This window comes from Calypte anna, chromosome 2 (genome assembly GCF_003957555.1).
Source record: "Calypte anna isolate BGI_N300 chromosome 2, bCalAnn1_v1.p, whole genome shotgun sequence".
Taxonomy (NCBI): domain Eukaryota; kingdom Metazoa; phylum Chordata; class Aves; order Apodiformes; family Trochilidae; genus Calypte; species Calypte anna.
The window spans coordinates 144420334-144436965 of record NC_044245.1 but is presented as its reverse complement, the minus strand read 5'-3'; the positions used below and the strand labels follow the sequence as shown (position 1 = coordinate 144436965).

General features: G+C 35.8%; 1 protein-coding gene across 1 annotated transcript in view; it reads right to left on the bottom strand.

Annotated features, from left to right (window-relative positions):
- The window catches only part of KHDRBS3 (KH RNA binding domain containing, signal transduction associated 3), an 85802-nt gene that overhangs the window by 20926 nt on the left and 48244 nt on the right, over nt 1-16632 (bottom strand). The window contains 3 exon segments of the mRNA XM_030445145.1: nt 6897-6959; nt 6961-7090; nt 16166-16305. Coding sequence (XP_030301005.1) covers nt 6897-6959; nt 6961-7090; nt 16166-16305 — 333 coding nt within the window.

Here is a 16632-nt window from a genome sequence, read left to right as displayed (position 1 = left end):
ATTTTTTTCTGTCATTATTCTGTATTTTAGAAAATTACCTTTCATTAGCTTTTCATCAGTCTGACAAAAAAGCTTTTGCTTAAAATAAAAATGTAGGACACAATGAGCTGAAAATGCTATAGTTATGTAAATTCTGTAACTAAAGGTATTTTCCACACAACATTTAAAACATCAACCAGGAAGGTATCAAGAACAATTCTCCTGACTTCTGTCAATTTCAATATTGCAAATCTTCCCCCAAATAACAGAAGGTAGAATTACAAAACTTCTTCTGAAAAGTAAATTAAATTCCTCCATAAAGACTTCAAACCTTATCACTAAAGCCTTTATTAAGCCAGAATCCCTTTAGCTTTCCTCTTAAAGAGAGCTTCCCTACCTGCATCTGTCCCAGTGACAGTGCCCACAGTGGATATAAACCCAAAGAGCAGCAGTGGCAACAGGAACTGTGAGTGCAAAGTTCAGACATTTTTCAGGAACCAAAGAACCAAAGGCTGTGTGGAAATATGTACCCTTCAATACATTAAATATTAAGTTACTATCACAGGTCAAATGATGATAAAATCTTTGCCAAAAGCTCTGTACTACCCAAAACACAATAAATCATGGTAAACCTTACTCAGGGTTTCTTTCTAATTAAGGACTCTAAACATCCCCTCGTTCATGAAGAATAGGAAATGGTGGCTTTAAATTTTACTCTGATGGCAGTGAAAATGACAGACTAGTGCTTAGGCACTCTTTAGGGGACATTAACAATATTTCAAGACCACCAAGACTGACAAACAAGAAAAAAAGAGGGTGAAAAGTTCATTTTATCAAAAAGGCCATTCGCAGTGCTGAAAAAAAAATCATGAAGTCAATAAGAAATCAATTTCCCAGCTCTCTTCGACTACAGAAATCTGTCATAGGGAAAACATTAGGGCTGTTATCACTACAACTAAAAGGTTGTTTTCTCTTCCTCTCATCATTCACCCAAATAAATATTTACACCAGTGTTTTATCACAGAATAATAGAGCAGTGCCTTCCTTTTAGATAAAAATTTTTCCTAATGCAATACTTTGAGATTAACTTGAAGGACAAACAACATGAGACAACATCAGTACAGTGCAAAGAAGAATTTTTTTTTTTTTTTTGCAAATTAGAAATGTAAAGTGAAGGAAGAGCCATTTTGTTACATGGGAATAACATCTTTCCCTCACTTAATCAGCTGGGAATATGGGACAATCAAAACAAATATGAGTAGCTACCACCATCTAAAGTCTGAGTAACAACATTAAAGACATTAGTAGCAAACATGCACAGACTGTAGGCTCTTATTTTCTAGATTTTCATCTAGAAGGGTGTTAGTTCATATTCAACCAGAAAAAATAAGATTCCTGGAATGAGAGCTGCACTAGTGGATTCCGTTTCATGCACCTCCAAAAAAAGAAGAGTTGCTGATGAATATAGGCAGCAACATTTAAACCAAGTTACTATCAGGCCAAACCAATTCTGTCTACATAGGCCAGCAGGGAGCAGAGTCAATCAGTAGGATGACTCACGCTCATTCAGTAATACAACAGTCAATTTAAATGATCAGCTTAAACTAAAACACTTTGAAAATATATTCTATGCATATTATAGTTCAGCTTTCAACTTCAAGACAGGCAGGTGAAAAAGCTTTTCAAGCCCTTCCTACAAAACATTCCATGGCCAACATCGCCTGAAATCCTGAGAAAATGAAGGTATTTTCCATTTCTTTTCCACTTCATCCTGAAAACCTCAGAGAATGCAAGACTCAGTATAAAATGAGACAATTGAGGGACTTTAAAGTATTTTTTGTAACATTTAATTCTTCTCACCATGAAAAATAACATTGTAATTAGAAAAAAAAAAAAAAAAAAGCCAGGAAATAATGTTTTGATGTTACATTGTTTTCCCAAAGTCCTACATGAATTCATCCTGACTTTAAGAATGTTTTTCATAAAATTATTAGCACTTCTGAAAGAACTCATTAAATACATTGCTTAGAAAATGGGACAATGCCTAAGTGGAAACCACAACATTGTCCACAGAAGGTAACAGAGACAAGTGGACAAAAGATGGTCTTAGAAAGTCTTAGAAAATGAAGCTACCTCAGTTCTTTCCTCAGGAACTCAAACAAAAAGCTTCACACTCCAAACAATTTAGGAAATAAAGATATTTGAAATTAATGTTGCAGGCTATTAGGAAACCACCAATATTCAGAAGATTGAGGTAAATTAAAACATGGTGTGACACTTGCAAAGTGTCACTGAAATTATACTTTAATCCTGTTCAGGGAGAACTTACTTATTAGTCTTATGTCATCTGGACAAGTCCTGTCTTCACTTTCTATTTTGCCACCTCAACTACAAGAAGTGTCTATTGGTAAATAAAAAACTAGGTGGTTTTTTTTATATGTTATACAAAGTTTTGTTCTTTTCTCTACAGATCTTTCTTCAACTATAAGCAGCAAGTAAATGTTAATGAGAAAAACAAGGCTGCTTTAAAAACTGTCCATCATGCAAAACCAGCAGTGCATTAATAGCTCCAAGAAATTGCTTCTATGTTAATCCTAATTTTAAATTTTCAAAAAACCTAAACTAAATATGATCTCATTGAGGAGGTGGGGAGCTGAATAGCCTCTCAAAGTAAACAGACTTTGTGTTCCCTATTTTAAGTAATGGACAAAACATATGCATATTATATAACCATTGGAACATTAAATGGATTTTTTTTTCTTGGCCATCTAGCCAAATGTTATTTGTGAACAAACTTGCCCAAAGTCTTCCCACAAATTTTTCAGGCTTTCTTGCAAAATCAGAAGGACAGAAATCACTGCTCCTGACACTGCTTACGCTTGGCCAGCCAGTGTCCTGGTGCTCAGCACATCATCTCCAGAGAACCTGCAACAGGGGCTTGAACTAAGGGCCTTTCAGTACTGGAGAAATACTGAGCTTTCAATTAAAATTACAGACACAGGACTGCATCATCTGATCCTTGTTTGGGGTAAGATCTTGTTAGCTGGTGTGTTGTGCTTTTTTGGTTTTTGTGTCTTCCCCATTCCTTGTGGGAAAAAGTATATACATAGTCTTTTACTGTTGTAGGATCCATGATATATATGGGAACTACAAAGCTTAAAAACTTAATTCTTAAGCTTTAGGACCTTCCAGAAACACACAATCAATAACAAACTTTAAAATTTCTTCAAAACTGGCTTTTATCAGTATCTTTTTCACATCCAAGTGTTCAGTACATCCTCCTAAGTAGTCTGTATCTTTAAGTTAGAATCTCCTGCCATGTAACTGGAAATAGTTCGTGATGTTTTTCCAACTTATAATTTCCTCATCATTAGAAGGGCACTCTAGGTCTCTTACTGGTAGATGTTCCATCTTAATTTCTTATTATACAAAGCAATATCACTGAAGCATTCTAATTGAAGCATTAACTGCTAGAAATTATAAATGTGGTCACTGCATTCAAAATCTGCTGCTGACAAAGCCTTGTCTGAACACAAAAACCTCAATAAAATTGCCAAAAACAGACCTAAAGCTTTGCCACAACTTTCCACATTCAAACACTAAGGAGGACCATTGACATCTGACTGCTTTCCAAAGCAATGCTGAAGCAAGTCTTGGAAATAACCTGTAAGCTTAGTTTTATTTTTTCAGAGCAAACATTCCTTACTGATTGGTAAGAGGACAACAGGAAGAGGCAGAGAACAGCAGCTGTTGCTAGACACTGAGATGGATCAGTTATTTTCCAACCTGTTTGACTAAACATTCACTAAGGAATTGACACTATTGAAGAAGTGAATTGCTAGCACACTGCTACTAATTTCCTACTTACAGAAAACTACAAAAAACCTTAGAAAAATAAATATAATTTCTATTTCTTAATTGAATAAATTGTCATCTTAAAAATACAGGAAATTATTTTGTTACAGGTAGAAAAAAAAATCTCATAATAAGAGAACAATGTCCCTGAATCTATTTGTAAGTGCTTTAATAAATCTAACAACCACCTAGTATGATTTCCCTTATCTAAGTATTATAAAAATAATCCTGGCCATGCTTCAAATGTCATACTAGGCTTCCTGCTGATGTGAGCAGTTGTAGACATGAAATGGGAGGGGTGTGAGCCTTCAGAGAAAGTTTATCACACCTAACAGAGTGGGGAGGTGAGAACAGTGATTGTAAAGCTTGTCTGGCCATAAAAGCCTGAATTTCTCCTATCACCTTAGCAGATACTACAGCTATTAAAGAGAATGTTCACAACAAATGATAAGGAACTGTAATTTAGTGGCTTCAAAAACTTCATCATAGTACTAACAATATGGGAAAGTCCCAGGAGGGATGGTTCCTGGGGCTCAGACAGATACATAAGTGAGACTTAAAACTGCAGAGTGGGAAAACTGGTTATATTGAACTGGGAGAATGTGCAGATAGTGCTGCTGGTCTGATATATTGCATGACTTCTGCAGAGAAGGCCAAAGTCTCCAGAGTGAGCACTAAAAAGCTGGCAGAAAGCTGACAGAGGGACTCCATCTGTGATGAGCTTTCTGTAACAGAGAAGTTCTGAACAACTTCCCTGCTGCAGCATGAGCTCCTCTCTCCACAAGGTCACAGATCCTGCCAGAAGCCTCCTTCAGCATGACCTTCCCATGGCATCACAGCCTTCTACACAAGTATCCACCAGCTCCAGTGTGATGTGCTCCACGGGCAGCAGGAGGACTGCAGGCATCACTGCGGACTTCAGTACAAGCTGCAGGGGAATCTTTGCTCCAGACCCTGGAGCACCTCCTTGGTATTTGCAGAGTTTTCTTTCACATATTCTCACCCCTCTCCTCTGGCTGCTGCTAGAAGTTTTTTTCCTGCCTTATTAGATACAGAGGTCCTACTACCATCACTGATGGACCTTGTCCAGCAGTGGGTCCAACTTGGAGCCAGCTGGCACTGGCTTTACCAGAAGCTTCTGGCAGCTTCTCAGAGGAGCCACCCCTGTAATGCCCCTCTACCAAACCCCTGCCAAACAAACCCAAAACACTTGTAAAGGCTGCTCTGTGATGTCTTTGGATATCCAGTTCTCCGAGGTACTGGAACTATATGCTGCTTGAAGTAACTTCTTATGATAGCCCAAATTTTACTGATGTTCTCATTTCACAGATGCTTCTCAGCAAACAGTGATACCTTGACCTGCTCAGATATTCAGATTGCTAAAACAGCAATTAGTAAAAAACAGGTGAGAAATACTCCTACCAACTCCTACTGTGTTACTTAACCTGTAAAAGATACATTTAAGACACTTTGATAATCTACTACAAATGAGGAGGTAAGAATATACCATGTATTAAATTTAACAAGGAAACTAATGGTTCAGATCCTAGCAAAACTTCATACTGATGAATCTCTCCATTTTAACAAAGGAAACACAAAATATGGTAATTTTAAAATGGAGCATCTAGCATTGCTTTATCCAATTACTGCTTCAAATTTATCTACCCCAGTGAAGTCATCCTGTTTGGAAGGTGATTCAGTCCTAGAAAACATTTCTAATTATTCTCAGAAGTATACATCAGGATACTAAGCCAGACAGCTGTTATTTCCATGACATTTCTATATAAACATAAGCAGCAGATATATATAAATAGGAAGTTATTCAAAGAGATTTATTTTCATCCACATCACCATGTGTTTTAGTATACTGCCCTGGAAACAGGCTGTTTAATGACAACTAATTCCTTTGAAAACATTGTGAAAAAACCACTCATTTGCAGTAACCACCTTGACTAGTAAAGTCACATATAGCCAGGACACATTTAGATACATATTTTTCACATACTAATTCTGATAAAATAAATAAACTACATCAATTTCTTCTGAATTGTTGAAGTATGTGTATAAATGTTTGCACAAATGACTTTAAACTTCTTTCTGCATGAAGTCGCATAAAAAAAAATTATATTTCTGATCAAAAGGACAAAGGTTGTGATTGGACCAAGAGAGTCTGGTGGTTGGTGAAAGAAGACCTGAGATGGGAGGTGGAAGGAGATGGAGGACAGGCAGAGAGAAAAGAAAAAATGTCTCAATAGCAAAACCTTTTTCTGAAACTCAGGAACTTCTTTTTCTCAAGTCTGAATAACAGCATTAAGACAGACTTGGGTGTAAAGAGGGAACAATAAAAGCTTTGGGATACATAAAACTTTAAAAGCATAATCTTTGAAAATAATATTTTTCTCTAAGACTAAATCCATTTTTATTATGATAGTTTATACTTAATAAGCTTTTTTCTTTATCTTACTGCTCTGGAATTTCAGTTTCAATTAAATTTACCCCAACAATTCAAAACTGCTCATAAGTTTCAGTTGTGTACAGTATAAAGTATTTTGGGTTTTAATAAAATCAAGATAAATATATATATGGCCTATAGAGATACATTGCACAGTGTTGAAATTTTAGACTCAATCCTGAAGCTTTCATTAAAATATTAACTCTCTAAACATTGAACAGTTTTATGACCACAAAGATAGCTTTATGAAGAAGAGTAGGATATGATTCTCAGCTTTAGTTGCCAATTAAAATTCTACAGACAATGTGATTTTTCAGATTTTTGTACAGCAGAAACCTGATATAATGCTTTTATGAGGTACATAACTGTTTTGCCAAGTGCACCGTAAATGTCTTTATGGTGGTACATATAACATGAGTTTTTATTAATATGAAACAGTCTAAGTCTGAGAAGGTGGCAAGATAAGAAAATTTACTGTAGAATGTAAGTGCAAGACTCAAAATAATTAAAGGGATTCTACTGTGTCCTAAGGAGATAGTTAGGATCATCCCTCCAAAATTCCACAACTTTCTTCATGGTAAGACAATAGCTTACATATTCATTGACTTACATAGTCACCATAAGTCTCCTGAGCTGGAGGTGGTGGAAGGGGCCGATAGCCTGCAGGGGGGGGGGACTCCTCTTGTTCTGGGTGCCAGAAGTCCACGGCTACGACTGACTGGTCCTCTGCTGGGAGGAACTCCTCTGGGTGCTGGTGCCCCTCTGGGTACTCCTGCTGGTGGGGGGGGCACTCCTCCACGGCCCCTGTGAATACAGGAATCACTCACCATTAAATACTTCACCTTTGGTCTCCATTTCCAACAACCCCCTCCCCTCATGACAATTTTGCTTTGCTACAGTCAGAAGAAAAATCTACAGGAGGTTTCTCATTTGTCATTTTCCTGTACGTGTCAATCCAGCTAAACACATTACACAATAAATGCATAAAAACACAAACTAGACGTGTGATTCAGTGATGAACTTCTCACTAGCTTGAGCCATTCTCACATACACACACCCAAACCAATTTGCTGTAATCAGTCAACTTCACTAGAATGTGACTTCCAGTATGTGAAATTGCAATCATAGAGTAACAGGTTAATGTGAAGCTGTCAGGCTATATCATACTCAAACCCTGCACAAGGGAATCACTGCAACTCCCTTCTGATCCTGTGTTAAGCTTCTACCTGCAATCCAAAGATGACACTGCATGGAAGAGATTGAGCAGGTCAGAAAAATTACATTTTCTTCTAGTGCTAAAGAATAGGTTTGGAGCTGTTACAGGAAGCATTCAAGTGTATAATAAATGTGCAGGGTGCTTATAGGATATAACCTGATGTCCTGTATTTATTTAAGAACAAGAAATAACAGGATAGGTGTTTTTAAAGTTCTGAAAGAATGAAAGCTGTTAACTTGCATTGCATTCCTTTGGACACTTAACATACAGTTGAAAAATGAGACCTAAATCAGAACAATTTTCAACAGTATTTGATCCATTTAGAAGTGGTGTTGCCTCCTGACTCCCTGTAGTAAAGGGAGAGACTTAAGAGGTACAACCTGGGAGAAATTTATCCTCATTTCAACAGGATGACTAAAACATTGCTAAAAGACACCTCCTTTTTAAAGGAGATCATTGCACCCCAGGGGCTATAATTAAGTTTAAATTATTGTTTTGTAGGCATAGAGGATTGTTTTGAGATATTCACACCCTTATCATATACAGTAACAGGTAAATAGAAGAAAACAAACAAACAAAAGGCACTACACTACCCTTTCTACCTATCAAGTCATCATCTAATTAATCTCTGGATCAGTAACTGAATAAAAATACTGTCCTGATTTCACTAGAAATTTCCAGCTTAAAAAGTTATGTAATAAAGGTCCAGATTTGGCTTTAAGATTTCCTGTCCCATTTCAAATAAATCATTTAATTTCTCTTTGATAAGTTGATACGAAAAAAGAGGACATTTTACACAAATATTTAATATTTGAAAAACTGCATCACTAAATGAAGAATGCAAAAATGTAAATACTTGATACAATCAGGATGTATTTCATTAATTCTAATTATTGATTAAAACACAGTCACAATTTTAAACAAGCCTAAAGAGTAAGTGATTTAAAACTGTGCTTATTACTTGGTTTTGGCTAATCTGTAGAATGCCTCCTCAGGACAGGGTACCAGCTGCTTATTTGACTTCATTGTAGTGGGGGCAGGGGTGAGCAGTGAAGTTCCCAGACACAGCCTGCTGAAGTAATATAAAGAAATAGCAGATGTGATACTTTCCAAGTGAAGCCAGAGAAAGGGAAATGAACCTATTGGCATAGACAATAGTCAATACCAAGTGAAAAAAAAAAGTAAAAAGACTCAAGAATCACTGGTCAATCTTCAAGGCATCCTTCAGACAGGGTGCAAGTGAAAGCAGCAGAAGGTGGGACATGCTTAAAAACATGGAAAAACATTGAGTGAAAGAAAAAAAACGTACAGTTTTTAGAGGCAGCATGGATTTATTCTTCAAGAGTCATTAGAACCCCAGATCTGTGATGAGAAGGTCTTTTCTGCATTTCCAAAACAGTTAATAGGACTAGAGCTGTGATAGGTGGGAAATAATTTTTTTCTATTTTGAGACCATTTACATGTTTTTGTTTAGAGTTACTGGAGGAAGAACAAACAATCCGAGATCCATAGTTCTGTATTACACCACACAGATGGTTACTGCACCAGGCTGGAAGAGATTGGAAAGGTGCAGTGATAGAAAACCCAACAACAGGAAACTTCAATTACCATCAGACTTCATTCATATCAAGGTATAATGCTTGGAGCAAGTTTTCAGAAACTTCAAAATGATATTTCATTAAGTTAGAGAACTAAAGAAGTTTGACTGACATGAAAATACTGAGGAATCACATTGAACAGGAGCCTTTGCATACCTCTGCAAAAACAATAGATCAGTTCTAGTATTGCTTAATTTGAAAAATGACAGCTGTATAAGTTATGCTTGAAGATTTTAAAAATTAAAATGTACATATTCAGTATGGGAGCACATTTAGAGAAATCCCATGGGAAGTCAGAGCAAATACACAACTGTCAATAAAACTGAAAAAGGGCAAAGGGAGCTCAGTAAGATTAACAGCAGAGTAAGGATGGGTATTGATAGAAGGCTCAGCATTTCAAGTGATACCATCTCTAACATGAAAAAAATGCTGAGAAATAAAATTCAAGTACTCAGAAAAGCAGGTCAGATAATTTAAAGAATTTAAATGCCTAAAAACCACAGTCTTTAAAACATCCTAGAACTGGGAAACCTGCTAGAGTCTGACTCCAAATCACCAGTGAAGAGCAGTAAAAAGACATGTATGTATGTATATTTACATAATGAAGTTTTTTGCTACTCAATCAAGACAGACCAGAGAAGGCTCCCATGCTAGAGTCTTTCCTTAAGAGGAATGCACGGGTGGTGCTGCCAGCTCACCAAGAGACAAATTACAGAACAAAAGGAGGAAGCAAATGTAATTACACTATCTTTTGATGAGCTACAACAGTTCAGATGTCTATCTCTTTAATCTTTAGCTGGATCCCAACCTGCATGTTAAGGACAATAAAATTTCAAACAGACAAACTAAGAGGGAACACTTGGGACTGAATAGGTACACACACACACATAAATTTATATTGTAACATTATACGAAATAACGGGTACTGAGCTACCATTGCCCATAGAACAATTATGACTAAAATTAGCCCAGTAGTCAGGCAGGATAGTGCCGAAAAAATCATGTTTTAAAAAAATGTAACAATACAGAAAACTGTTACCCTACTGTGTATTCAGCCCTGTATTCTAATTTAAAACATGGAAGAACTGGAAGCACATTAGAAACTGTCAAAAATGACCACCAGTCTGTAACAGCTTCCATGTCAGGACAAAATTAAGTAGATTAAGGTATTCCATACTATAAATGACAACTGGGGCTTATATGATAGAACCCAATAAAAACATCAAGGGAATGGAGAAGGTACAGGAATTACTCACACACCTTACTCTCAATCTAGGAACCACAAGACATCAGCTGGGAGACAAGAAGTATTAAATCAGATTGAGTTAACATCTGAGCCACTGTGACTGCTCCTATGAAATGCAGTCCCTGGAGACACCTCAGGAAATCCTTGCTTATAGCCAGGTTCTATTACTGTCATCACCAGACATGCTTTAGCAACAGAGGTATGAAGTGATACCCATTGACTCCTACTCTCAAAGAAATATCTGTCCTAAGCAAGATTAGTATGGCTATGAGAAAGTTTTAAATACTTTTTTCATCTTATTATCACTTTGGTTTGATTCTACTGAATGTATTAATCTGGCATTGTGAAATCCAGTGAAGGACGATAACACTACCTCATTAAATGCACAAGTAATTTAGGTGGTTAAATTAGAAATAATTTTATTTCCAGAGCCAGGTAATTAAACTGTAGGCTCTTCACTGAAAAAAATGTCTTTTTCAATCTAGGTACTATGGGCTATACTAAATAAGAGAAATCCTAGTTTAACAGATCTTGTTTCACCACACAGATCATATGAGAAAAGCAGGGACAAAATAATGTAACTTAACTCATATGTCAAAGTATCCCTTTGAGGACAATGTAATGAAAACTATTTTTGTTGGAACCTGACTCCTACCCCCATAGAATTTTTTAATTATTTATACTTCCAATTCAGTATGAGGAAAAAAAAACTGAAAAATTCCTATAAAGCTATCACATATACATAAGAGAATGGAGAAATAAGCCTTTCATGTTTGAATGTACCAGTGTGGATTTTTAAATACAGACTTGTAATTATAGAAGGAAATTGATGTATAAAAACCTGAAAAGTATTATCTTACTATGTAAGTAAAATATCACTTAATCACTGCATCTTGTAACTGATTAACACCTGGTTGTTTTAATGAAGAGTTTGATTTCTGGAAAGACATTCTAAAGAAAATTTAATACCATTTAGACTACATAATGCTAAACTGTGCACAAAAGATCTAACATAGAATTAAATCACAGGTACTAAACATCGATTGCCACAAAAATAGTATTTTACCAAGTCATATAACTTAAATACCTTCATAGAAAACTACTTAAATACTTTCTCTTTGGCCTTTAATAGCAACAATAACATTTCTACTTTATAGCAGTCCTATAGTGCTTCTAGGACTTGTTTCCAGAAAACTAATTGCCCTTGACCCCAGCATCGAGCTCACACACCCTTCCAGCTCCCCTCAGCTACAGCCATATATTCTTATAATCTGTCTTGTCTCTAGTATTATATTGTTATTTCAACTTTCACCTTGCACTGAATGACTTAGTAAAATTACCCTGATTATGAAATCACAAGTAGTCAGTTCACAGCCTTCCTCCACTTTTTTAGTGAGTTTGTGATATGAAGCTCCTTGCAATCTCTCTCCTCCAGAGGGAGAAGTAAATGAAAGAATAGCCCTAAAATAAAAATACCTGTGAAATTTAGGACCAATTCCCTAACACTAACAACAAGGAAACACTTGAAATTCTTTAATTTTAGTATTCATCATTCTGCAGGGCTTTAAACTGCTCAAGAAATGGATCTAACAAATTTTGTTACCAGATGTTGGTATATTTTCTTCTTTTGAGCACAGCCACTTACACTCAATGTTCTTCAAACAGTAAATGTTTTTGTACAGGTTTTCAATTGGACATCTGAAAAATAACAAACCTGTTATTTTAAAACATCAGCATCAAAATATTGAACACTGATATCTGGATGCCACCCCAGAGCTAGGATTATTCCTGGTTTTGTTGTTTTGTTTTTTAATGAGACACTCAAGTTAAAATTTTTATGCAAGTTTTATTTCACATTTTAATTTGTAAACAGTAATACGTATGCTCATGTTTTAATTTTGTGAAAAATGGGAAATTTATCACAGATAAAGAAACAAAACACACTGAACAGAATACCTGCCTTGGTCCTGGACCCTGAACTGACTTTGTCAAGTATCAGAATGTGTACAGAATCTTTTGTAGTATACTACCTACATGTTCTTAAAAAAAAGTTCAGAAATAGAAACCAGTTCATTCCAGACATATGACAGGAGAGTAACTGGAAGTTGAAGGACATATTGCAGCAGTGATCCACATCACTTCATATTACTTCTGCAATACAAGACAAATTCTAACCTAGAACTACTGAAACAGTTTCATTTTTCCCCAGATAGTGACACACACTCAAAAATTAGGATACCAGCCAGAAATATGAATAAAAAAATGGGAAAAGGGAAAAAAATCCCAGTCACATACAAGTTTAAATCACAATTTTGCTACTTCTTTAATTAGACTATTCCTATATGTTGGATTTATAAGAAATTACATTTTCATCTCCTCATCTTAGTGAAAAAGAGATCTGCTTTCCAGTACAATTCCTCTCAAAGTCAACCCAATGAGCTCTCCCTTACTGTGGCCTCTCAATACTTAGAGGGGTGCTTATAACAAAGTTTGGGGGTTTTTGTTTGTTTGGGTTTTGTTTTTTTTTGGCAGGGGGTTTGGTGAGGGGGTTTTTTGCCAGGGCCAAGGGGCAATGGATTTAAAGTGAGAGGTTAGATTTCTATTGCCCATAAATTCTTTACTGTGAGGGTGGTGGGACACCAGCACAGGTTACCCAGAGAAGTTGTGGCTGCCCCCTCCCTGGAAGGGTTCAAGGCCAGGTTGCATGAAGCCTGGAACAACCTGATCTAGTTGAAAGTGTCTCTGCCATGGCAGGGAGGGTGTGGACCAGATGATCTTTGAAGGCCCCTTCCAACCCTTCTATGATTCTAACATAGATTTCTACTTGTAAGTGACATAGTTAATTGGAAGTTTCAATTAACATTTCAGTAATTTTATTATTTATATTGCACTGATTAGGGATGGGAATTCAAATGTATCAAAGAAACTGATTATGGAAGAGTTCCATCATGTAGCTACTCACTGTAACAGCATCACAGACAGCACAAATCCTGTATGCTTGCTAATACAATAAATTCAAAATTAATTGGCATGATCCTTCATTTTCTATAGCCACCTCCAAAATAAGGAATTTAAGAACAGTGGCAGTTTGCAATAAAAACAAAGGAATGAAATAAAACTTTCAACAGGAAAAGCTGAAAAGTCTCCTGTCCCTTCTTTTATAGTACAGAAGAGGCAGGAAGGTTAAATGCTAAACACCAGAGAAAATAGACATCTTGATTACATCTGAAAGTCATCTGGACAGAAGTAGGTTGAAAGAAAAAATTAAAAATTGGGCAAGGGGGAAAAGGAAGTGGCTACACACCCAAGAGCAACGATGAGAAAAGCACATCCCTAGAGGTAAAACTTGCACACACAACTCTTCTACGTCAATTTCCATCCACTCACCCCTCAGAACCTTACTTGGCTTTAGTGTCATAAAAGTTTTAGCCCAGAAAACCTGGACAAAACAAGCCAGAATTAGCAGAATAAAAAGTTACCATGAAGCCACAGCCATTAGGTAATTACTTACCACATACAGGAACACCTGTGCACAAGCTAGAATTCTGTATGCAAGCACAAAGTACTGTTTTCTATAAAGTAAAATTTTAGTATGAAGCTAAACACACATGTAACAAGTCTTCTTAAAAGAAGGCACTTGATAAGATGCATTATCTCCAGTTTCAACATGTCTGATAAGAAGTAAAAAAAAAGAGGCATAAATTAGTACTTAGGGGTTTTTTAAGTGAAGCTATTCAGAAATAAAAACTTGGAACTTAAGCACTCAGTTATTGCATCCTCACGTATGTTTTATGTATCTAATGTATCAAGGCTGATATTTAAAAAATATTCTACCAACTATGAAGAGAGGTTAGTATCAAGGTTTCAGACTTCATAAAGTTTTTTAAGCTTTGCTCCAACCTCTCCTGGATCTCAGGGATGCTTGTTATCAAAACTTCAACGCTGAGGCAAAGCCTTTACCAAAGCCTTCCTTCAACTGAAGTATTAACCACTAAAATAAATTTGTGCTAAAAAAGAATCAGAGCATTACAACTGCTTTTGAGATGTTTAATTCAATGGTTCTAAGTATCTCAGTAGCAATGAGATTGCATTTCTCTCAAGAAAATCTTGTGTTAATAAGAGCTTCAATTTGAGGGGAAAAGTCTCTTAAGAGTTTGAGACGAGCCTTAAAGCAAGGAAAAGTGAAGCAAACAACTTTCAGTCTCCTTAAGAACATCCATAAAAAAAGATGACAAATACAATTTTTAGCTGCTATCTCCAACTTAAATGCTAATAATATTTAAATTTACCCTGAAGACACTTCAATAGTTGTAAACCAACAGGATATGGGATTTTGAGCTACGTAACAGCAAGTATAAAATGCACATTTGAAAAAATAATTGATTAAAAACTAGAATATGGAACCAGTGATGATAGAAACTCAGGAATATGAAAACTTCATTATGCATGCATAGTAGTTGGAAATAGCTACACCACACTTCAGTGATAAAATCAGACCAAATGGTAACTAATTGCTGTATCAAACACTAGTTTAAGGAGGTATGAAAAATACAAAAAACATGAAATAGAGATGTGAGGATCTTTGTACTGAGCATCTGTAGCAGAGCTCTTATAGGCATCAATTGGAAAGAATTAGCAAAAAAGCAATCTGCAAAAATCAAATGAGGTCTCTAATTTGCAAGTACTTTCATATGGCCGATTACAGTACTAAAGAAGTGAACCTTGGTATATAATTACTGGTATTCTCAACAATTTTAAAGAAAAGAAGCAGAGTAGATATATTTCACAATATTACTGACAAATACAATAATGAATACAATTGCTGATTTAGAGAAAATAAGAGCAGTCTTACAGGACAGAAACAAGAAATGTACATTCTCTAAATTAAGATTCATTCTGCATTGTGTTTTCAATCATTACTACTCTGAAGATGTATAAAAGTAGTAATTCCTTGGAGCTTTTTCTTTGAACTTGCTTATTCAGAATGTTATTTTGAAATTATTTTAAAAGGCAAAAAACCTCCAGCTTTCATTAAATAAATAGACACATATGAAGGAAAATTCATCACTGCAGAAACCAGTTACTTAGCTGCTGCAGCCACATTCTCTGTACAGTAACAGAAATAATTATGCACTTTTAGTTTTAGTTTTCACTCTTTGAGTCTCAAAGAAATCGAAGCTGTCATCTCAGTACTGGGATGCTAGAGTAAGAATAATACACCTCCTGCATCAAATAAAACAAAAACTTGTCTATTCCTGAATCCAGCAAAAGACATTTTCTAGTAAGTGCCATTAAAATGAGATTAAACCCAAATACTATCTCCAAAATACTTCTATAACCTTTTAATGACAACAAAAACATCAGAATACAGTAAAAAAGGAATACGTATGTTCTGTGAGTTAAGACAAATTTCTCTGAAACTCACGTCCATCAAGGTAAGACAGATTTACCAGTTTTTCAAAGTCACAAGCTCCATAGGGCATACACAGAGCACACATGCACCTAAGGAGCAACTGAAAGTTAGAAGTCAAGCAGATGCTCACACTAAGACTGAATATTTTCTATGATTTACATAGTTTAATATATGTATCATTCAAGTTTCATAAAACATGATTCAGCTCCATGGTTAATTCAGCTTAAACTGATTAGCCTAACTTCAATGAATGAAGACTGTTTCAGTTATCTTTCACTCATGCTTTGGGAGTCTTTCATGTATTTTGCTGATCTATTTTAGGGGGAGTGGGTTGCTTCTGTTTGAAGGGAGAAGCTTAAAAAAATTTAGACTTAAAATGAAATTCTACAGCAATTGATAAACTTACCTGGACAAAGCAGGAACTGGTACTCCTCTTGCTCGAATTGATGCTTTTCCACGAACTACTGGAACTTCTGCATTTTCTGAACCACCATTTAAATATGTTAACTCTTGAAGCTGTGCCTGTCTGATTTCATCATTGTAGTCCTAAAGCAGTGGGGCAGAGTCAGAAAATAAACATTGTTAAACCACCACATCAAGTTAGTATCAGCAAACACGCCTGCTGTGAGTTTTCTCTCTAAAAAGTGAACATCCTAGTGAAGTTTAGCATGCATAATATTCCAGGCATATTATTCACTCTAGAATTTCTGCAAGAATTCTACATATGAATTGCAGTATTTGATCAGACATCATTTTTCTTTCCCCCTGCATATTAGGTCCGTGAAGATTCATCAATTTAAATACCAATGTTAAATGCTATAGGGGGGGAAACACCAGAAAAATCAAGTTTTGCAGTTCCAGCTGTACAATGAT